Source organism: Hyperolius riggenbachi, chromosome 8 (assembly GCF_040937935.1).
Source record: "Hyperolius riggenbachi isolate aHypRig1 chromosome 8, aHypRig1.pri, whole genome shotgun sequence".
Taxonomy (NCBI): domain Eukaryota; kingdom Metazoa; phylum Chordata; class Amphibia; order Anura; family Hyperoliidae; genus Hyperolius; species Hyperolius riggenbachi.
The window spans coordinates 97586534-97609946 of NC_090653.1; the positions used below are offsets into that span (position 1 = coordinate 97586534).

A 23413-nucleotide genomic window follows, 5' to 3' on the forward strand; every position below is an offset into this window, starting at 1 on the left:
CACGACAGTCAGTCTATTGGGCCAATCAGAGTGCCAGGATCACTTCCTTTAAAGTTACTGGACCCGAAGGGGTTCAGGGCAGGATGTTCAGAGCACTCGTTAATGGGTAATAGCCAACGTAAACTACAAGCGCTCGGTATGCTGGGCATAGCGAGCATTACTCTGACAACAGGTATTAATGCACGCTATGCTGCCAGTAGCGTGCATTAATGCACGCAGTGTTAAATAGCACGAGTAACAGCAGGTAACTCACGCTATTTGTGTTAGTGAATCAAGCCCATTATCTAGTTCTAAGTAGGATGGGGCTGTATAGACTCAAATATCTCACTATGAGGTTGATTCACTAAATGTCAGTAAAACTGCAATATGCAGGGAGTGGGTTTCTGTATAGGAGGATCGATTTAGATACAGTGAAGCCACAAACCAATGATTTGTTTCCAAAATTTACGTTTCACTCTTTATTATATTCAAAAATAACTTTTTACTTCAAAAAAAAGGTAGAAAAGTTTTTTGTAGACAATAAAAATACTTCATATTATACACATAGATGATCAATGAATTGAGCAGATCGTAGACACTGTATGCTTTGTTTGATGAAATAAAGTATTTCAGATATTTTTGAATCAGGCAACAACACTAGTCCGTTTCGGGTAATTAACCCTTCGTCAGGCCTTTACAAAGCAAAAAAGTTATTTTTGAATATAATAAAGAGTGAAACGTAAATTTTGGAAACAAATCACTGGTTTGTGGCATCACTGTATCTAAATCGATCCTCCTATACAGAAACCTGGTACTACTCTGAGCATAGTGGTGTACTCAAGTGTGGATCATTACACCAATTAAAGCTCCCCCTTTTTTTTGTCCGGAGCTCATTCCCAATAATATTCAAACGTATGCAGGGAGTGCACAGAACATTGCATGTTACCGAGGACTTTCTGCGCATGTTTAAACAGCAAGCTAAGGAGGGGCTTTGCTTATGCTTTGCCCATACTGCAGAGGGGTAGGCGGGTACAGACAATGCTAGGCACTTTTCTTGGCTGTTCTATGTATTTTGTCACAGAACTGGTTAGATCAAATTGCAAAATGTTTGACAGGAGGACATTTTACATATACAGTATTTGAACTCTGCACTTTGTTGTTTGCCTGGTGTTCACCTTTAATTATCTTTAGTGGATATCTCTTTAAATTTTTTTGCACGTAAACAAAGTGCCAAATGTTATACAATGTTATACAGTCCAAAACTATCAAATATTCAGTACATACAAAAACCGAAAACAACAACGAACAAAAAAAAAACCAAAATACATATCATAGAAAAAAAAATGTAAAGCTAAAAGCATTTTCCATTATAGCATATACAAAAAATGGCACCAGTTTTGCCTGAGCAATAACAAAACTACAGTACCCATAGAGGCAGTGGGAATCAGCAAAGCTGCAGATTGTCAGCAGCATACACATGTCCCTATTGTGCTTTACAGTACCAGAGGCATACACGTGGCTGTGATTGGACAAAAGCATACATGTGCCATTACATGCTTGCAGACTGTACATCTTAAACATTGGGCCATGTTCTTAAAAAGCCTAATAAAGTAACCATAGGAGATAGTGTGCGTTACTTGAATTACCTAGGTAATGCAAGTCGCTCTAGTTGTGCAACGCCCGCTGTGTTGACAGCATAAGTAGCAGTAAAATTGCCATGCTCTCGCTGCATGCAGCAACTTAACTGGACTCCTCTGAATATGGCCCTTCAGAACTTGCACATATTTGGCCTCAAATAGTAATCCTCTATAATAATCCCCTACTGTCGCTGCATCCAGCAGCTGTCCCTGTGTCCCTGTTATTTTGTTACTGCCCATGTGTGCAGTAACGAACAGCTGGACAGGACCAGGGAGCGAGGTGGGTGGGCTGTTGCATGCGCACGGCGGGTGCATGCGCAGTGACTGGCAGCGGCGGTAAAAAAAAAGAGACCTAGAGCCTGTTTTTAAGTGGGCTTGGGTCTACTAGTTTATAATAATGTTGATATCCCTTACAAAATTTCACTTACAATAACGTTTTATGTATGGGTAAGACTGTCATGCTATATAATTGTACTGTTCTATTATACTGTACTGATTACTATAAATGATCTTCAGTCCACTCAAAACTGATGCTATAGTTATTGATGAAAGTCCCAGCTATTAATATGTTATCTTACTTAGGGCCTGAGCTCACTGACGCAGTTTTGTCCACTTTTCAGTTACACATCAATGTTACAGATTCTGAAAAGCAGACAGAAGCTGACACAACTGCGTTAGTGGGCTCGGGCCCTTAGGCCATAATTCAGTTATCTTGAGTTTTCACACCTTATTACATTAAAGAGAAACTCCGACCAAGAATTGAACTTTATCCCAATCAGTAGCTGATATCCCCTTTTACATGAGAAATCTATTCCTTTTCACAAACAGACCATCAGGGGTCACTGTATAACTGATATTGTGGTGAAACCCCTCCCACAAGAAACTGAGGACCGTGGTACTCTTGGCAGTTTCCGTTCTGTGAACCTTGTTGCATTGTGGAAAATTGCTGTTTACAGCTGTTTTCAACTGCCAAAAAAGCATGCAGCAGCTACATCACCTGCCAACAGTAAAAATGTCACCATGTAATAAATGTCAGAATGTAAATCAGGGATTTTAAAGATTTTACGATGGGCAACACTGACCAAATGATTTATACATAATTATTGTAAAAAAAAATGTATTACATTATTTTCACTGGAGTTCCTCTTTAAGCTGCCAACAGGCAAACATTTACTCAAAATTGGTTATTCCCAAATATAAATAAATAAAAACTTTCCTGGTTACATATAATGAATAAAATTGCTTATTTTTACAATACTTAATTATTTTGTCAGTGTTTACCCATTCTAAAAAAACGTATCTCACCCTGATTTACATTCTTAAATGTGTCAGAGATGCCAGCATCTTTACTGCTGGCAAGGTAAATCACAGTGGTCTGTTTCTTTTGTCCCACTGTGCAGTGAGCAGGAACAGCAAATGATCTTCCAGAGTGCTCTGGGGCAGGAGGCTGTGTGACATCATAGACTGGGATAAATGTCACTGGAAGGGTGGAGTTGCATACTTATGTAAAACAATATGTAAATAGAAGATGTGTTTGTGACACTGAAACCAGAATAATTAAAGTAATACTGGGTATCCTGAATAATGTATTATGTTCTACCATATCATTACGGTTCCTCATTAAGTTTGTTATTTTTCTTTTTTGCACTTTTCACTTGATAGATGCTAAAATATTTTTAGTAATCTGCCGACTAGCTGTGTAAACATTAAAAAAAATCTTCAGAAAACTCAAAAAGTCCAAGGACCAGTTAGCACACCAGGCTTTCCTAAGCTAAAGTGTTTCTTTATTCTTCAATGCATGTGTCAAAATGCTATGAATGACAATTGCTTCGGGAACCCTGAAACAATTGTCATTCACAGTGTTTTGACACATGCAATGAAGAATGGTGTGCTAACCGATCCTTGGACTTACTATCTACAGTATGTTGCTTTGCACCTACGTTATGCACTCAAACAAATGGTAAGTTGTGCCACTCCAAAACGACTTACTCTACTGTTATAAAACTCAGGAGCGAAAACTTTTCTGTCAGACACAGCCTGGACTGTTTACACTGCTGACTACATGTGTCATTGCAAGGAGGAAATCATAACCTGGCAAATTACATTTTCCTCAGGGTAGGGTTAGGCATGGGAGGTCTACAGTAGGTGAGGTCATCCACCTACTTTTAACTGTCACCTGACCCAACCACTCATGACCAGATTGGGTGACACACCATGTAAGTTTATCAGTAGCTTTATTCAACAGGGACTAGAAAAGCAAAAAAGATGTGCAAGATGGGTTCACTCTTAAAGGATACCTCTAACCAACCAGGAGGAGGAAGGGGGGGGGGGGTTACATAATCACCTAAAAAGAGGGAAGGCTCTGAATTCCTTGGAGCCTTCCCAGTCCTTTGTATGTTCCCTCATTCCACTGCTGGCCCCCGATTTCAGAATCTGACTTTAATGTTAAGGAAGCCTTTGGGCCTCCACAGAAGGCTACAGAAGTACTGTACTCGGGTCTCCAAGTACTTCCAAAGAAGAGAGGCCCTATACTGCACACATGCAGGGGTGTAGCAATAGGGGTTGCAGAGGTTGCAACCGCATCAGAGGCCTTGGGCCAGAGGGGCCCTGAAGGTCCCTCCCTCAGCTGCAGTATTAGCTCTCTATTGGTCCTGTGCTCATAATAATCACTTCTATAGATACTTTGAATAGTGGTAATCACTAACAAGCTGTACCCCATCCCCTTCTTGCACCTCTGACACTGAAGTTGCCATTGGTAGGTTTTGATGCTCCATATCAATTGTTATGTATAGGTGCTTGGGGGGACCCATTGTAAAACTTGCATCGGGGCCCACAGCTCCTTAGCTACGCCACTGCGCACATGCAACATGTGTGAACTAACGCATACCCAGAACGGAGCCACTCTTCTTTGGAAGTACTTGGAGACCCGAGTACATCTGTAGCCTTCCGAGTAGACCCAAAGACGCTGCTGGCTGGACATTTGAATGCGGGAGGGGGGGGGGGGGTCTTGGCAGTGGAACAAGGGGATACACAAAGGACCAGGAAGGCTATAAGGGATTAAGAGCCTTTCCTCTTCTAAGGTGAGTATGACCCCCCCCCCTCCATGGTTGCTGGTATCCTTTAAAGTTTCCCTTAGTAAACTAAATTCTGATTGGTTAGTTTGAGCTGCTGCAAGTTGCAAATCAGTACTGACCTGCTTTACTAAATATGCCTCGATTTGCCTTTTGTGGCATAAATTATCAACATGTTTTAAACATATTCAAGTTTGCAGGATGTTGTAGACAGTGACATACAGAAATCTTTTTCCTTAATGTGCAAATTATTTGAACAGAGGTTAACATAAAAACAACATCTCTAATTGGTCCATTATACAGCACTTCAGGAACTCCAGTCCGTTACCATTAGGAAAAAGCTTTGTTGTCGTATCCAGACAAACCCCCTTCAATTGTAGGGATTTCCATGCCATTAGTAACTTTCTTAGCAGCAACTGTGTCTTTGTATCTCCCAGTGCGATGTTGCTCCAGTGCAGGACCCCAGTCTTCAGTTGGAGAGCATATCTTCCGGAAACGCTGATAGACAAGAACAACCATTTATTAGGATTGCAATTATGGTATGACTCAGTTATTATTATGTGTAGAATATTATATGAACAGTATAGTGAACAGTGTTGCTTGCTGATTTTCACATCGAAAATGCTATTTTCGATTTCAAGAAATATAGCTTGTATTTTCATGTTCTCACGGGTTTTTTTGGTAAAACTCAAAAAAAAAAAAAACAATATTTTTCAGCAAAAATTCACAAATCTAACAAAACTTATTTTTGATTGCATTCTTGCTTGAAAATCAAATTTAACATTATTTTCTCGAAAATTCATGCAAAAAGAATATTGGCATTTTTGCTCATCACTGAGAGTGAAAGAGAGAATGGAGGAAGAAAGGAGGAATAAGGTAGGAAACTTACTGACCCTTAGACTGCCAGGGACATCTATAGGCGCCATGGATGTCTAAATATATAGAGACAAAGTAGGAGAAAGCGCACTCAGTGTGTGTATTATGAAAAGTGGCCAGCCGACCGTAGAATGATCTCACCTCAGTGTAGTGCTTGTTAGACCGTATGGGTGTACCAGCTAAAAGGCTTTGTCTTTTTAAGCCAGGGACCAGGCTAGTGGCAGTTGGGATTCCTTCTTTCCTCTCCTCTCGCAGCTGTGGATAGCACCACTCACCTTGCAAAAATCACCAGCGTTCTGCACTATGCAGGTGCTCAGTGGCCATGACTGGCGCCAATTGTATGAGTATATTCCCTTTTGTGGAGGGATCAATGTGCAAGCTGTCTTCCACCTTCCAGCACAAGCGGTTCCTGCACTCTGCTTGTTAGCTGGTGGTGTATAATGGAGTTGGCAGGGGCGAGGTGCAGTGTAAGTCTGTGCAAACAACAATACACGGGGAAGCCATGTAAACATCTGTTTATTGTAGCGCGTTTCGAAAGGGATAAAGTCGCCCCTTCTTCAGACAAAGGGAAGATACTCATACAATTGGCGCCCGCCATGGCCACTGAGCACCTGCATAGTGCAGAACGCTGGTGATTGCAAGGGGAGTGGTGCTATCCACAGCTGTGAGAGGAGAGGAATGAAGGCATCACAACTGCCACTAGCCTGGTCCCTGGCTCAAAGGGACAAAGCCTGCGAGCTGGTACACCCATACGGGCAACCAGCACTACACTGAGGAGAGGTCATTCTACGGTCGGCTGGCCACTTTTCATAATTCACACACTGAGTGTGCTTTCTCCTACTTTGTCTCCATATATCTTAGCTGTCCTGCAGAGAAATTAAGAGCTGCACCAACTATACACAGCACAACTGATCGCTCCTCCGGATCTTCCGGAAGTTCATTCTACTTTACAACAATGGATGTCTAAAGGCATTTTAGAACATAACCACTTCGGCCTACAGAGGAAATCTATAGGCGGTTTTGTTTCTTCACATTCCTTTACCACGGACGTCTAAACGGCATTTAGTACAAAGTTTTGGCTCAGTGTCAACTTAGCTTTATTTGCATAGTTCAAGTAAAGTACTAATATGATGCAGAACTTTGCAAATGTTACTGCAAATCTATCCAGCTTGGACATTCTCCCAATCAAATGCTTTCACTGCAAGATTTGATGAGTACACTTTACAATAGATTTTAATAATAATTTGCGTTATTCTGTATCATAACATTTGTATAATTCTCAATCATCTCAAATTTCTTTGCAGCTCAATGACATCCCTACTGACTAATGTGGACTTTCGTACATGTAGATTTGGGCAAGACATTTAACAAAATACAAACATACTGTAGTTGCGACTGGCATGTAGCTTTAAAAAAAAAAAAAATAGCTGGGAGTCTAAGGGTAAAAAAATAAGTCCTTAGATTCAGAAAACTCATATTGAGATTATAAGAAATTAAAGCAAGAAGAAGAATACAAAACATTACTCACCTGCAAAAAAGATCCGCTACCCTTACATATTTTTATAACAGCTAATATGGGTATCCAGATGATGCAAAATATGATCATACACCAGCCCAAAACAACTCCCCAAACAGGGTATTCAACATTGCCATGCTTTGGCGTGTCAAAGGTAACCAGAGACCAGATTAATATAGCCTATAGAGAGAATAGGAAACAGAGGTAAGGATAATTTCTTGACCAGTAGTGTTGCTCTAATACAGAGCTTAAAATAAGTCACTAAGTCAACTAACAAGACAAAATACTTTAAACGTTTGCTGTGTCTACTATAACACTCATCTGAAAAAAACTGTTTTTGTTTTGTTTTTTGTTTTTTGCACAGGACAATGAAAAGATTGCCATTTAAAATTCAAAAAGCAGCTTCAAGTTCTCAATATTTCACACCAATTGACATAAAACTGATATTCCAAAGCTACCTGTTTCTTAGTCAACTTGTACCAGTTTAAGAAAGCAGTAGATGTCACTGTTATGCTGCCGTACATGAAGTTTTGGGAAACTGCTTACTGTCTTTGAGCATTAAAGAGAACCCAAGGCGGGGTTCTAACAACGAAATCCCCATACAGAGGCTGGGTCTGCCTATAGAGCCCAGCCTCTGTTGCTAGTCAGATTCCCACTAAACCCCTCCCCCCTGCGTTCTGCGAGACCCCAATAATCACAGCCGCGCTGTGCGGGCTATGTTTACCTCTCTAATGTCAGTCTCCGCTCTCCCCCGCCTCCTGCATCGCTCTGGTCCCCGCCCGCATCCCTTCCCTCCAATCAGCAGCGAGGGAAGGGACGTGGGCGGGGACTGGAGCGATGCAGGAGGCGGGGGAGCGGCGAGACTGGCATTAGAGAGGTAAACACAGCCTGCTGTGACACGCTGCGTGTCGACAGTGTGGCTGTGATTAATGGGGTCTCGCAGAGCGCAGGGGGGGCTTAGGGGGAATCTGACTAGCAACAGAGGCTGGACTCTATAGGCAGACCCAGTCTCTGTATGGGGATTATGTTCTCAGAACCCCACCTCGGGTTCGCTTTAAAAAAAAAATAATGTAAAAAAGATACACAACAAAAGAAAATTTGTAAGATGAAATGGCAAATGTTGGACATATTGTATACAGCCAGAAACCTAAACAGTGCTGAAGGCTAGGCCATAACACATTTAAAAAAAAAAAAACTGGAGTGCAGCACAATTAAAAAAAGAGTTCTTGTTACTGAATTTTGATTGTATGTAATTTTGATCATGCAATGCAGTTTATATATGGGCAATGTATTAAGATATATCCGATAAAATTATTTTATTTGGCTGCAGTATTTTCTGAAGTACACCAGAAACAAGCATGTAGCTAATCTTGTCAGTTCTGACAATATTGTCAGAAACACTCGATCCGCTGCATGCTTGTTCAGGGTCTATGGCTAAAAGCATCAGAGGCAGAGGATCAACAGGAAATCCAGGCAAGTGGTATTGCTTAACCTGTCTACGATCGCGTCACACCGACAGGCGTGGTAGCGGTAGCAGCGCCAGGACCGCCTAACGCCAATTGGCGTCAAGTCCTGGGGCAGGGTTTTGCAGGAGATTGTGTGCTGATGCACGCACATCTCCGCTTGAAGCCTATGACAGTCGATCGCACTGATTGGCTGGGTTGGTTAATAAGAAAAAAACAAACATAAATTTGTAAAAAACAAAATAATAATCATTGGGGGAGCTATCACAGCCCACCAACAGAAATCTCTGTTGGTGGGCAGAAAAGGAGGGAGGAATAACTTGTGTGCTGATTTGTTTGGCCCTGCAGCGAGGTCTTACAGCTGCAGTGGCCGGATTAGTAAAAAATGGCCTGGTCACGGGTGGGGGTGGTGGTGGTGGTGGTGGTGGGGGGGGGGGGGGGTAAGCCCGTGGTCCTTAAGTGGTTAAAAGGGCACAAATATGGCAGCCTCATTACAACTCTCACCTCGGGTTCACCTAAATTGCTAAATATTTTACAGTTTGTAATTTTATATATTTTTGAAGCTCACAATAAAACTAAACTTTTGAGTACTAAAGCTACTAGAGATATGGAAAATAAAATCCCATACAGAGCAGGATCTTCAACCAGGCAGGGATCTTCAACCAGAGCAGGATCTTCAACCAGGCAATCAATTGCTTATGGGCCCTCAGGAGGTCAAAAGGGCCCCATAAACATTTATTGCCTCTGTTCATGTAGTTCTTTAGTAACAAGCAGGCACACACAGAGTTACCCCCTCCCCTTAGCTCAGAGCTGTCAGACACGGGCTGGGTGCTGGAATATGATCTCTTCATACAGGAGCCGCTTGCTAGCTTAGCTAGAGAAATTTGATGTGGCAAAAACCTCTGTAGTTAAACTTTGTTTCATAGTAGCATCATTTGCTCAAAAGCCTATGACTTATGTTTGTAATGTTTACATTTAGTTCCAGTGTTTGCTGAACTTATTCGCCTTAATTTTATCTCCCACATAAGAGGCACATAAAGATTTATTGTCTGGCACATAAAGATTTATTGTCTGTCTCTGTTCTGTTTATTGTCTCTGTTCAACTCTTTCAGTCTTTAGATCTCTGCAGCAATGCTCTACTACAAAGATAAGAGTTCTGATTGTGATGTTCACAGTTGGTTCCCGTCATTGCTGAACTTGACGTTAATTTTATCACCCTAGTTGGCCAAAAAATATTTAAAGCTGGCTATGCACACATCGATTTTGAACACTGATTGAATCTTCCAGTAATCTACTGCTCATACATATCCAATTGATTAACTTTTAAGTGATATTGTGCTATTTATCAATCTCTGTGATATGGGGGCAGGACAAGAGCGGTGGGGGATCGATGGTCCATAACTTTCCTCTGCATTGAGCACTTGCAGTTTGATTGAAGCTTGATGGAGTTCTGCTGAAGCCTATCAGAACTAAGCTTGCTGTGATAGAGGTTGATCACTAACCAATTTAATGGAATAATGATCAATAGGCTAGACATATTGGGGCATTATTGACCTTTGTATGACTAGTGAGAATGAGGGAGCAAAACTGCCAAATTTGGTCTTGCAGTAAATAAACGCCAATCTTGCTGTACGAGATCCTCACAACCTGAATAGCCTGGTACACACCATGCGATTTCTCGTCAGATAGGTCAAATGGATAATTTGTGACAGATCCGATCGTGATCCGATTCTGATTTACGATCGTTTTTCTGATCAATTTTGTATAGGGTTTGGAAAATAAGAAAAATGATTGGAAATCCATTCAGACTTTTCAGAAATAATTGATTCAACTCATCTGTCTAATGGGAAATTGCATGGTGTGTACAAGACATTACAGTCACATTTGCCACGTGGCAGGCGTAGGCAACAATAAAGAAGTACAAGGGGCCATCACATTTTCGGTGTAAACAATCATGAAGTAAATATTAAATCTGCCTCGCTGTACTCACTTTTGTTGCCAGTGGTTTAGACATTAACCTCCTTGGCGGTAAGCCCGTGCTGAGCACGGGCTATGCCGCCGGAAGGCACCGCTCAGGCCCCGCTGGGCCGATTTGCATAAATTTTTTTTGGTACACGCAGCTAGCACTTTGCTAGCTGCGTGTGCAATCCGATAGCCGCCGCTACCCGCCGATCCATCGCTATCCGTCGCGCTGCAGCCACCCCCCCAGACCCCGTGCGCTGCCTGGCCAATCAGTGCCAGGCAGCGCTGTGGGGTGGATCGGAGTCCCCTTTGACGTCACGACGTTGATGACGTCATCCCGCCCGTCGCCATGGTGATGGGGGAAGCCCTCCAGGAGATCCCGTTCTTTGAGCGGCATCTCCTGATCTCCAATCGCCTCCGGCGATCGGTGGGGCTGGGGGATGCTGCTGAGCAGCGGCTATCATGTAGCGAGACCTTGTCTCGCTACATGAAAAAAAAACAAAAAAAAAGAAACCCGGCATTGCTGCCCCCTGGCGGGAGGCCGCAATAGCAGCATAGGGGGCGATATACAGGCTGGGAACGCGAACAATCACTCGCGTTCCCATGCCTGTCGGCCGGTGACGGCCAAACCGGAAGTGTTCGCCGCCGGGTGCAGAAGCATCTGAGCGGGGCTGCGAGGGCACCGATCGTCTGCAGGGGGCTGAGGGAAGCCCCAGGTGAGTTAATCTCATTTTTTTTTGTTGACTTTAGGTTCACTTTAAAAGTAAATGTGGTAGCCTCCACATACCTCTTGCTACAGTTGTCCTTTAATGGCTGTGTGTTGATGTTATTGCACAGCAAATAACTTACACTGTTAGAAAAGCTGTACACTGACTGCTTTACATAGTATCACAGCGTCATATCTTCAGTGCTCAGTGGCGTACCTAGGGCATTTGGCACCCGGTGCTGGGTATTAAAAGACACCCCCCCAAAAAAAAAAATGGGAGTGGCCACAACCTGCGGCATGCTTCGCGGCAAAAATGGGCGTGGTCATGACCGGATGAGGGCGGAGCTAACTGTAATTTAAAGTATTAGCTAGTATAGTTGCCCCAGTATAGCTAGTTGTTTCCCCCAGTATAGCTGCCCCCAGTGAAGCTAGTATAGTTGCCCCCAGTGAAACTAGTTGCCCCCAATGAAGTTAGTATAGTTGCCTCCAGTATAGCTAGTTTAGTTGCCCCCAGTATAGTTGCCCCCAGTATAGCTGGTTTAGTTGCCCCAGTATAGCTAGTTTAGTTGCCCTCAGTATAGCTAGTTTAGTTGCCCCCAGTATAGCTAGTTTAGTTGCCCCCAGTATAGTTGCCCCCAGTATAGCTGCCCCCAGTATAGCTAGTATACCTGCCCCCAGTATAGCTGCCCCCAGTATAGCTAGTTTAGTTGCCCCCAGTATAGTTGCCCCCAGTATAGCTAATATAGTTGCCCCCAGTATAGCTAGTATAGTTGCCCCCAGTATAGCTAGTATAGTTGCCCCCAGTATAGCTAGTATAGTTGCCCCCAGTATAGCTAGTATAGTTGCCCCCCAGTATAGCTAGTTTAGTTGCCCCCCAGTATAGCTAGTTTAGCTGCCCCCAGTATAGCTAGTATAGTTGCCCCCACTATAGCTGGTATAGTTGCCCCCAGTATAGCTAGTTTAGTGGCCCCCAGTATAGTTGCCCTCAGTATAGCTGGTATAGTTGCCCCCAGTATAGCTAGTTTAGTTGCCCTCAGTATAGCTGCCCCCAGTATAGTTGCCCCCAGTATAGCTGGTAGTTGCCCCCAGTATAGCTAGTTTAGTTGCCCCCAGTATAGCTGCCCCCAGTATAGCTAGTACAGTTCCCCCCAGTAAAGATGCCCAGGAGGGGGGGAGCAGCGCTAGAAGGGGCAGTGGGGGCAGCGGTGGGGAGGGGGGAAATATCCCCCCCCCTCCCTCACCTGGGACCCCTCCTTCTGCCTCTCTCTCCCCCTCCAGAATAGCTGCGACAAGTGCGGGGCGGCCGGAGGCGTATAGACAATTACTCACCTAATCTCCGCGTTCCCAGCGTCATGACGTTACAGGTCTCCGCCTCCAATGCCGCCCACTGTGCTTCCGCTAATCAGGAAGCACAGTGGGCGGCATTGAAGACGGAGACCTGTGACGTCATGACGCTGCGCTCCACGCTTGGAACGCGGAAATCAGGTGAGTAATTGTTCATACGCCTCCGGCCGCTCCGCACTTGTCGCCGCTATTCTGGAGGGGGAGAGAGGCAGAAGGAGGGGTCCCAGGTGAGGGAGGGGGGGATATTTCCCCCCTCCCCACCGCTGCCCCCACTGCCTCTCCTTCTAGCCCTGCTTCTCCCTCCTGCTGTGCTGCTGTGGGGGGTCGTGGTGACACCCCCCTGGGTGTCTGACACCCGGTGCGCCCCACCCCCCTGCGCACTATGGTAGGGACGCCACTGTCAGTGCTGTCTGTTCCATGAAAAGATTAAATACAATATTTACAAAAAAGTGAGCAGTGCACTCACTTCTGTGAGATGCTGTATGCTGGGGAGACATCCTTTCAACAGTGTGGCGGGGACGGGGGCTATATGTATTGCTCTGCTTGGGGCCCTGCATGGTCTTTAGGTAGTGGCTGGAAGGTGTAATGGTTAAGGGCTCTGTCTCTGACACGGGAGACCAGGGTTCAAATCTCAACTCTGCCTGTTCAGTAAACCAGCATCTATTCAGTAGGAGACCTTGGGCAAGACTGCCTAACACTACTACTGCATATAGAGCGCGTCTTTGTGGCTGCAGCTCTGGCGCTTTGAGTCCGCCAGGAGAAAAGCGCGATATAAATGTTCTGTGTTTGTGTTAATCTGGCTCTGATCCCATACACATTCTCTTCAAAGGAATGTATAAGGTTTGTTTGTTTGTTTTTATATCGGTTTTATATTATTTGTTGATTGTGTCTAGTATTTAAATGCAAATGTTAAAAATATCTTTAATAAGAAACATTTCAAGCATTCTAAATTAATTTTTCCATTTTTTTCATATTCCAAATGGAGAACCACTTGATAATGTTTTCTTATGGTAAAGAAGCCACTAACATTACAACAGCAAAGTCTGCAGAGTGCAGACCTGACGATTAATAAACAGACTCCATTGTTCTCTGTGGAGGTAACTTATCTGCACTGCACAGCAGCAAAGTGAGGATTTTTTTCTTGTATTCAAAAAGATGGTTTGTCAAACCAGTAAATTGAGCTTCTAATAAAATCATATTTTCAAAGATAATTTGTCCTTATAAAAAAAGTAAAACAAACAAAACAAACAAACAAACAAACAAACATCCATTCTCTTTAAAGGAAACTTGAGGTGAATATAAAGTGGTGAAAATAAATTGTATCTATCCTCATACTCCTAAAGGTGGCCACTAATGGTCCAATTTCTAGCGAAAAATCGTTTGAGTGATCAGAAATTCTGATTGAATTGAATGTACATAATCTCAGTTGATGGACACAATCAATTATAAAATCAGTCGCACGACGGGATTTTCGTTGAACCAAAATTTGGATTTTGTTGTTGGTTGTGATAGATAGGAGGCAAAGATTGGTTCGTTGATGGTGTAGTGAATGATTTCACTTCCGATCAGAATTTCTGATCGCTCGAACGATTTTTCGCTAGAAATTGGATTGTTAGTGGCCACCTTAAAGAACAAGCGACACCCATGCTAACCTAGAAATAAAAAACACATATATAAGTAGATAAATACTACTTCTACTTACATAACAGATGCAGATCAGGGACAAGGTCCTCCAGCACCCAAGGCTGAGACACCAAAGTGCGCCCCTCCATCCCTCCCACCCCAGCTGTCACACACTGATTGCTATTAGACTGAGAGGGCCACAGGGCCCACAACCTTCCCAACACCTTAATATCTAGTTATCTGGCTTGCAGTCACTGCTATGTATCCCCTTTTCTTATTTCTTTCTGCTTCATACACAATTAGGAATGAAAGCTGAATGATTTGTGCGCCCCCTCCTACACTGCGCCGTGAGGCTGGAGCCTCTCCAGCCTATGCCTCGGCCCTGAACAGATGTATTGTGCTACCCACATAATGATTCCTGAGAATTTTATAAAGGAAAAGCAGAAAATCCTATTCTAGGCAGTGGCCATCTTGCCAAGCTAATGCTGACATCATATCCTCCCTGACTCTTGTTTTACCCCCTCCCTTCTCTTGATCATTGTGTATTCATTAGCTGCCCTCCTCCCAGAGTCTTCAGACACTCCCACTGAGGTGTATACCAACAACTGCACTGTCTTTTTATTTACACATTGTAATGGATAGCGGAGATACTGCCGCAACAGCAAGCGGCATGGCGGCCATCTCCGCGTCGCAGCTGGCGGTTTCCGCCGCACAGTTACATGCTGGTGCTTTGCCTGGTCCTATCGCTCATAGACTAAGGGCTACACGCGCGCACACCGAGCGAAAGGACCTTTATGCATCTAGAAGGGGAGTCAGCTGATCACCCGGTCAGCTGACTCCAGCTATGCTCAGGATTGGCTGAGTGACTGGGGCGGCGCTATGGAGCGCATTTAGTATATATAAGACCTGCCTGTCAGTTGCTCCGCGTCTGCTGTTGCAAATGCTACGTGTTAGCACTCAGACCTAGTCAGATCCCAAAGTGTGCTAGAACCAGCTGGAGCTGGGGATCCACACTTAGCCAGATTCTGTTGATAGCACAAGTACTAATTGAATTGTATTTGTTATGACCTTCTGCTAGCTTGACTATTCTTCTGCTCACTGATTCCGTACCTTTGCCTATCTGATATAGTTGCCGACTGCCTGAAATACTACTCTGATTTAGCTTCCTGTCTCTGTACCGTCTCTGTCTGCCTGTTGCCAAACCTGCTTGTCTGATCTTCCTGTCCTCGCCAGTGAGTTAATCACTGGTGAGGGATCCTCTGCTAGTATCACCTACTCCTCAGGTGAATACTAGCTGCAGTACAGCCTGAATCACCTGCTCCTCAGGTGATCAGTAACTTCAGTACAGTCTGAATCACCCACTCCTCGGGTGATCAGTACACTTGTTCCATATATTTCTACCCGCTCCTCGGGAGATCTATTTCAATACTGTCTACATCTCCAGCTTGCTGGAGTTGGTTCTCGTCTGTTATATAGAGATATTCCCCTCTCCCAGCTCCTCTGGAGGAACAAATATCTCTATCATTACTGTTGCACCAAGCACCTATCATTACATTGGTTGTCCTGGTTCTGGCTATACTAGTATTATTGGTGATTTTGCAGATCACACATAATCAGGTATAGCATCTGTATTATTGGTGATAATGCAGATCACCAATAATTAGAGAAATCTGTTCTCGCTGACACCAATCGTTACACACATTTAATCACTGAGTCACCTCGGCCTTGCTTGTAAACACAAGTAATCAGAGGGTGTTTCTGATAAGCAGCTAGGCAGGGAAATACATGGAAGAGGAGGAATATATTATACATAAAAAGAACTCCCAGCATTCAACTCTTTGGCACGGTTTGGCACTAGGGACAGTGCTCCTAAAGTGTGTGATAACTACAAACCATAACAGCAGAAAAAGTAGTTTTGAATGCAGGATTAGCATCTTTATCACTTAATACACCCAGACCAGTTGCTGTTGAAATTTGATGTTTATGGTGACAATACCGCTTTAAAAAGGACTTTTTAAGAATCTCAATTTTATTTGTGTCAGTTAAAAAAATGGTACTGCCAAATTGCAAATGAATGATACAATCTTTCTCACAGCCTGAGAGAGTAGTAAGTTGAAATATATGAACTATTGACCCTTTTTATCTATCCCCTACTCTCCGAAGCTATTATCTTCCAGGAAAAAAGTTTTATGGCTGTAATACTTTATCTATACTACAGTCTGACTTGGTGCCGATTTGAGAGAAACTGTCACTTGCATACCTGATGTTTAACTCTTTCCGGTAGAAAAAGAATAAAAGGAACACAGCAGTTATTTGTGTGTTTGGCACTGTACATGTCACACGTCACCTCGTGTACCTGTCAAGCAAATATGCATGACACGTATGATGATTAATCAGTTTTAAAGGAGTACAATGCTGTTGCCATCAACGGTACATAAAAGCAGGCGTGGCAATCATAAAGACACAGAAGACAATCATTCTTTTTGCTTGATAATTTCTGCAGTGTGACATTATTAATAACGGAACTCACTGTTAGCAGGAGAGGAGTTACACAAAACCAGCAGGTTCTCCACCACAGCCAAAATGGCCAACTCTTCTTCCCAATCATCATTTCAACATCTTCAATGAAACGATTTCCACCTTGAAATGAAGATTACAACGTTGACTTATATTAATAAAGACTTGTGTGTTTCTTTGTGTCTGTTATTTTCAAATACAATTACTGTATATACTTGCATATAAGCCTAATTTTTCAACACAGAAAATGTGTTGAAAAGTTACACCCTCGACTTAAATGCGAGTCAGTTGAGCAGAACGGATGGTGGAGCAGGTTTTGTTACTGGCAGAAAAGCATAAGGATCGTGTACTAGTGATCCTGCTCTTGCCAGCTGGCTCCCTGCTGTGTCCGTGCCCCCCATCCCCTGCAACATGGTGTGCAGAGTGGCTGCTCAAGACTACCTGTGTCATCTGGCTTGTGGAGCAGAGTGTGCAAGCAGTGTGTCAGCGGTGCAATTATCAGGTATTCTTCCTGTGTGGCAATTGCTGTCTCATTACTATGACCCCATCTAGTGGTGTCTTGAGACACAACTATCAACCTTGTGGCACATCTGGCTATGAGGAGGGGGGCTGACTTGTACTGGGGGCGCATATGGCTACTGTGGAGTGGGCTATACTTGGGAAAGGGCTTATATGTGAGTCAATCACTTTTTCCTGGTTTGTAAGGGAAAAGTGGGTACCTCGCGGGTCAGCTTATATGTGAGTATATACGGTACTATATTTTTTAGACTACAAGACACAGCTAGGTTTAGAAAGCAAAAACCAGGGGAAAAAATACTAAACCTGGTGCGTCTAAGAAGCAGGGTTGTCTTATGGACCTTTTCCCCACAAAATGTCTCTATTTAAGCTACAGTAGCTAGGTACACTGATCAAATAAGCCGCATCAATTAAATATGATGTAAATTCATAGAAAAATATTAGCATGACAATATAAAGCGCAAGGCAACTACTAATATAAACAATGAAAACAGAATAAGGGTGATGCTGCAAAATTAGTCATTAATGCTGCTAAGGTAGTACCTATACCTAAGCCAGTTCCAATGGCTAGCATTTAAAATTGATTAATGAGCTTCCAGTACAACAAGAATAGTTCCTACTACTGTCACCTACAGTGAAGACAATTACAATCAATATTGCATAATTGTCACCAATCAATGTAGTGTGATTAGCTCTCTTCAGACAAACAATTAGGAACCTTCTTACCCCCTCTAACTGCCCATCCTGAAATCTGCACTGATATTTCAATTCAGTTCGGAGTGTAAGAGCCACTGCTGTCCTATCACTCCCAGGGTAACAGATGGTCCTCTCAGAGCTATTACCAGGTGCAAGCAGCCTCTTTGTGACTGATGGTGTCACAAACTTCCACCCGGAGCTATTGTTAGAGCTGCAAGCAGCCCCTTCAGCGCTGACGCTGTCACACACTTCTGTCCGGAGCTACAGTTAGAGACAGTGTCGGACTGGGAGGTGGAAAAACTGAGGAAATCCACCTGCTGGCCAAGCAGCAGTAACCCTGTGTTATCACTCCCAATAGAAACCTGAACAGCAACACCTGATTACTGCTGCTTGGCCAGCAAGTGTATTTCCTCAGCTTTTCCAGATCCCAGTCTAACACAGGTTAGAGCTGCAAGCAGCCTCTTCAGCGCTGGTGCTGTCACACACCTCAGCCCAGAGATATTGTTAGAGCTGGGCTTAGGGAGTGACTGATGCTGTGATTGGTGGCGATGTCCCTGTGGGTGGGATAAAGGCACAGTTCTCAACCAATCACAATCCCCCCCACTGCGGCTCACACCAATCAAGGGGGGCCCATTCACTGCGTAGTGACAGCGTAACCTGAAGGGAGGACAGGGAGACAGCATGACCTGAAGGGAGGATGGAGGTATTCTCTGCAGATTCCCCAATTGCTGTGGGCCACACTATAAGGCGCAACAACTCTCTACCACCCCCCCCCCCCACACACACACACACACACACACACACCTTGGGGGGGGGATGTGCCTTATAGTCTGAAAAATACGGTATATAGGTCTTTGTAGAAGTTGGCATCGGCAACTATTTGCTGGTGAATGGTGATCGTTGCAGCCACTACATCTCCTGGAACTTAAATATCCATAGAGATGACTGGGAATCACTCGATTAATTCTGTAGATGATGGCATAGGTTGGTGGGTGCAGCACTTTTTCTTTCTCAAGCACACAAACAGGATTTTTCTTACATGCTCAGGAACTGGAAAAAAGGATCATTACATTTCCAGTACTATCAGTGTTGGAGGTTGCCATGTAACATTATATATATTTCTCTTTCTAAATTCTTTATGACGTGTTTATAGTTTCATTATTTTGTATTCGATTATATTTCAGAATCAACAAAGATTGGTTCTGGTGAACAAACTTTACAGGAAACTAGATGGTACTAATAGATATGTTCTTAGAAACGCTGTAACATAATAATGACATCCCTTTGGTAGTGAAGCAAAATATCCAATCATTTTTTTTTCTTACCATAAATCCAGCAGATCCCAACAAGCTCAAGGATTGCAGCAATAAGTATTCCCCATCCAGCACAAAAGTAATCAATTAGATCCACCCAGTAGATACCAGCCTGTAAAGTAAGGATACATAGCAGGAATCACTATATAGTGTAAAGCAAGTATGTGATTACAGTATTGGTAAACTATGCAAAAAATTCTGCAATTCTGCTTTGTTTCCTTTTGACCACAAGGGGGCACTATACAGCAATATATTAATACACAGTCATTTCAAGCTATATATAGAATTAACTTCCCACTAGGCTAAAACAGCACTGCTTTAATTGTTGGGCCAGTTTCTGTGATGTGTGTAAGGATGCAAAGCTCTTACTTTTAAGCATTAAATGTTGAAAGTCAGGCATCTTGCAAATGGATTGTACAAGCTTATTTAATGGCTATGTAGTATGAGGGTAAACAGACCAAATATAATTTGTATAGATTGTTTAATTAGGCCTTTACACAGTTGAAGTGGGATAAAAGTGCAAACTGATGGTATAGTAAGATCCACAGACATGATCTAAATGTTCTCCAGTAGTTTTATAACAGGTCAAGTGATCATCTCTCTGTGTCTTCCCTGGCACAAACAGATCATCTCCTCATTATCAGCGCATGCAAGGGCAGTTTGGGAAAGTAGCAGCAGGGCCGTTTCTGTCATGAAGCAAGGTGAAACACTTGCATCAGGCGCAGAGATTACAGGGGCAGCATGTTTGTACTGTGTTTACACTAACAGCATGCAGTCAAGAATAGGAGGAGAAAGGAGAGGAGAGCGAGGTGAACAGGTCATCACTGGGGAAAAGCAGCTTGTTGTGCTGTGTGAGGAGTCTGACAGTTAGTGAGGAGGGAGGAGGCAGGAAAGCAGCAGTGTTTGATTTGCACAGCATAAGGGAGGAGGTGGCACTGCTGTCCTGACTGAAAAGGAATGGAGTAGCTGAGGGTGAGCAGTTTGCTTGTCACAGACTCACAGCCATCCAGTGTGCTCTTGTGTTGATGTGCAGCGTGTCATGTGAGAACATTAAATGAAGCAGAGTAAATTGTTGGGTGGTGTGCGATCATTCCAAATGGGAGGGGGGGGGGGCATTTTTGCAAGTTTGCCTCAGTCAGTAAAAAGTCTAGAACTGGAGGAAGTTTGGGAAAAGCCAAAGGCGCTCATAGAAATATCAGCAATAGGGGCAAAATTTAGCCCACGATGGTGATGACTGATATTTATCAGGTGCCACACCATGCAATTGCCCCTTGAGATCCCAGTTTCAAATCAATCATTGCTGACAGGTCCTATCAGGTTTTTGATCCGATCACTTCTGCACAAAATCGATCGGAAAATTGATCGGACCTGTCGGAAATTATCTGTTTAATCGGGGGGACTTTTCATGGGGTAAACCAGACATAATAAAGCCTTTATCTATATCTTACATAAGATTTGTGACCGTTATTGGAGGTAAAATTCTTGTTTAAAACCTTTTAATAATCATTTTACCTGATCTCCTCTTCCCAGATCTTTACTTGTAAATCTATGAGCAGTTTTATGGGTACTTGGGAGCAGAAGTATCAGGCTTGTAGGACTGCATTTTGTACTTGCAACATACAATATAACCTGTAAAAAACGTACCTCTACTACCTGCTTAGCTGCCCTGGGCCCATAGGTCATTAACCTTTGCTCCTGAGTTTTCTCCTAGGAGATAATGTTATGTTTCATCTTCTATTTAGAATAACTTTTCAGAACTTTGCAATTGAAAAAATACCAAAAGTGGGTGGCAAGGTACTATCAAAACTATTTTTAACATTTTTTTGCTTGCAGGTGATTTAAAATGCATTTTATTGACAAGTTTGAAAATATCACTTAGGTGAAAACTCAGGAGAAAAAGTGAGTTACATACTGGTCTGAACTTCCTCTTTATAAATGCTGCCCCTTCATCAGGATGATCATTTGGCAACACGATAACTGCTCATTTCAGAAGTACATTTTTTTCCTTAAAGAGAAACTCCAACCTAGAATTGAACGTCATCCCAATCAGTAGCTGATACCCCCTTTTACATGAGAAATATATTGCTTTTCACAAACAGACCATCAGGGGGTGCTGTATGACTGATTTTGTGCTGAAACCCCTCCCACAAGAAGCTCTGGGACCGCGGTACTTTTGACAGTTTGCCACAATGTAACAAGGTTCACAGACAGGAAATTGCTGTTTACAGCTGTCTCTAACAGCCAAAACAGCTAGCAGCAGCTACATAACCTGCCCACAGTAACAATGTCACCATGTAACAAATGTCAGAATGTAAATCGGGGAGAGGAAAGATTTTACAAAGAGCAAACACTGACTAAATCATTTATACATAATTATGGTAAAAAATGAAGCACTTTTTTTACTACATTATTTTCACTGGAGTTCCTCTTTAAAGTGTACCAACATATTATCAACCGCACAAAAAACCAAACAGCAAAGCCAAACGTTACCTCGGTAACACAGACAAGTCCAAGTAAGAAGAATACAATGCAGGCTCCAACAGTGATAATGCCTCTCATCTTCTTCATCACTTTTGGATATGCATCATGAATCGTGGTAGTTATGGTTTCTGAAAAAGAAGGTAACTATTTATATTTGTATCATACAGGGGTATCCACCTTCTTTAAAGCCCAATTATTAGTATTATTATTGTGTATTTATATAGCACTGACATCTTTCACAGTGTATATAGTCATATCACTAACTGCCTCTCAAAGGCTCTTACAATCCAATTCTACCACAACCAGTCTTTTCCTATTATAGTCGAAGGTCTTTTTTTGGGGGGGTGGAGGTGGAGCGAGACCAATTAACCTATCTATATAATTGTAGGATGTGGGAGGAAATCTGAGTGCCCAGACCAAACTCACACAAACATAGCGAGAACATACAAACTCCAGGCAGATACTTTCCTGTCCCAGATTTATGCAGAGGACTTAGCTGGATGTAGTTGAAGCAACCTATACCCTCTATACCCTATAGACAGAGGCGCTTGGTCCATGAGACTGACCTATCGTGTTCTCTAAACATGATTGCCTGATGAAGCGGGATAGTGGACTGTGAAACGCGTTGCACACTTGGAGATTTTAATAAATGTTACTGTTATATTAATAATGGCTCATTTGGTCCGGTCATTATTTACCTGAGGGAGGTGAGTCCACCCACTTCCCTCCTTTTAAATGAATTTTAATTGTTTTTATCCTTTGTTGGCGCCTCTGTTATTCTTGTTACATTCTATACCCTCTGTATGGTTTGTATCACTAAATAAAGAATACTTCTTACATTTGAAGTTAACGGTGTGCCTGGCAAAGTGCTAATTGTGAGGTAGTAGAGAGGGCCCAGGGCTAGGTGAGAGGTTTCTGGCTTCAAGGAGGTGTGAGGGAAGGTAAATATAACAGTTGCAGCACAAATAAAAGCCTCCCCAGACATCAGTGACAGACCCCGCTTCCTGATCTCGTAGAACTCCTAATAGGTTGCCTGGCCTTCTAATCTGCCAGCTCAAATGGTCAGTCCCCCAAAGACACTACTGAGAGCGCTGGAACTTTGTCACACAATATTTGTCACAGGTTGCCCTGCCCACTATTGGCGACACAACTACTCCTGTTATGTACTACAAAAGCAACAAACAAAATTGTTGTCTATGCTTTCAGCTAAACCGGGTCATCCTAGTTCTACTCTAATCAGGACAGGATGAAAAATATGGATTCATGTGCCAGTTCCCTTCAGTTAATTGCTGGTCTTACTATTCCAATAAGTAATCTCAAAAGGATGATGAACTTAAAAGCATGATGCCAATAGGGACTGGAGGGGTGTTAAAATATTTTTCAAAATTATTTTGTATTGCCTTTGAGACATGCTTCACTTCCTGTCTTGGTACCAGGTTCACCAAGGACAAGAAGCAGGGGGAAAATATTTCCATGAGGGGATATAGAAAGAAATAAAAATGTACCAACTGTAAAAACCTTTTTAATCCTTTCCTATTAACATTTGAAGAAAATATATAGTTTTAGATTGAGGTCTCCTTAGCCATATTGGGGATATACTGTAATGTACTGTTGTACTGCACTGGATTATACTAAGAAGATTTCATAAGCCATCACTTTCTTTCATTTGTATACAACCCTTTTGCTGTACACCTTGCCAAACCTACCTGCCTG

The 23413-nt window shown here is 42.9% G+C and overlaps 1 protein-coding gene across 1 annotated transcript in view; it reads right to left on the bottom strand.

Annotated features, from left to right (window-relative positions):
- Window positions 1–478: 478 nt before the first annotated feature.
- Window positions 479–23413, bottom strand: part of LOC137529037 (sodium- and chloride-dependent neutral and basic amino acid transporter B(0+)-like) — a 78235-nt gene continuing 55300 nt past the window's right edge. Inside the window, exons 10-14 of the mRNA XM_068250921.1 lie at window positions 21710–21828; window positions 19232–19331; window positions 16708–16817; window positions 7092–7259; window positions 479–5185 (exon numbers count right to left, since the gene is read on the bottom strand). Coding sequence (XP_068107022.1) covers window positions 5018–5185; window positions 7092–7259; window positions 16708–16817; window positions 19232–19331; window positions 21710–21828 — 665 coding nt within the window. The 3' untranslated portion in view covers window positions 479–5017. The remainder of the gene's footprint in view (window positions 5186–7091; window positions 7260–16707; window positions 16818–19231; window positions 19332–21709; window positions 21829–23413) is intronic.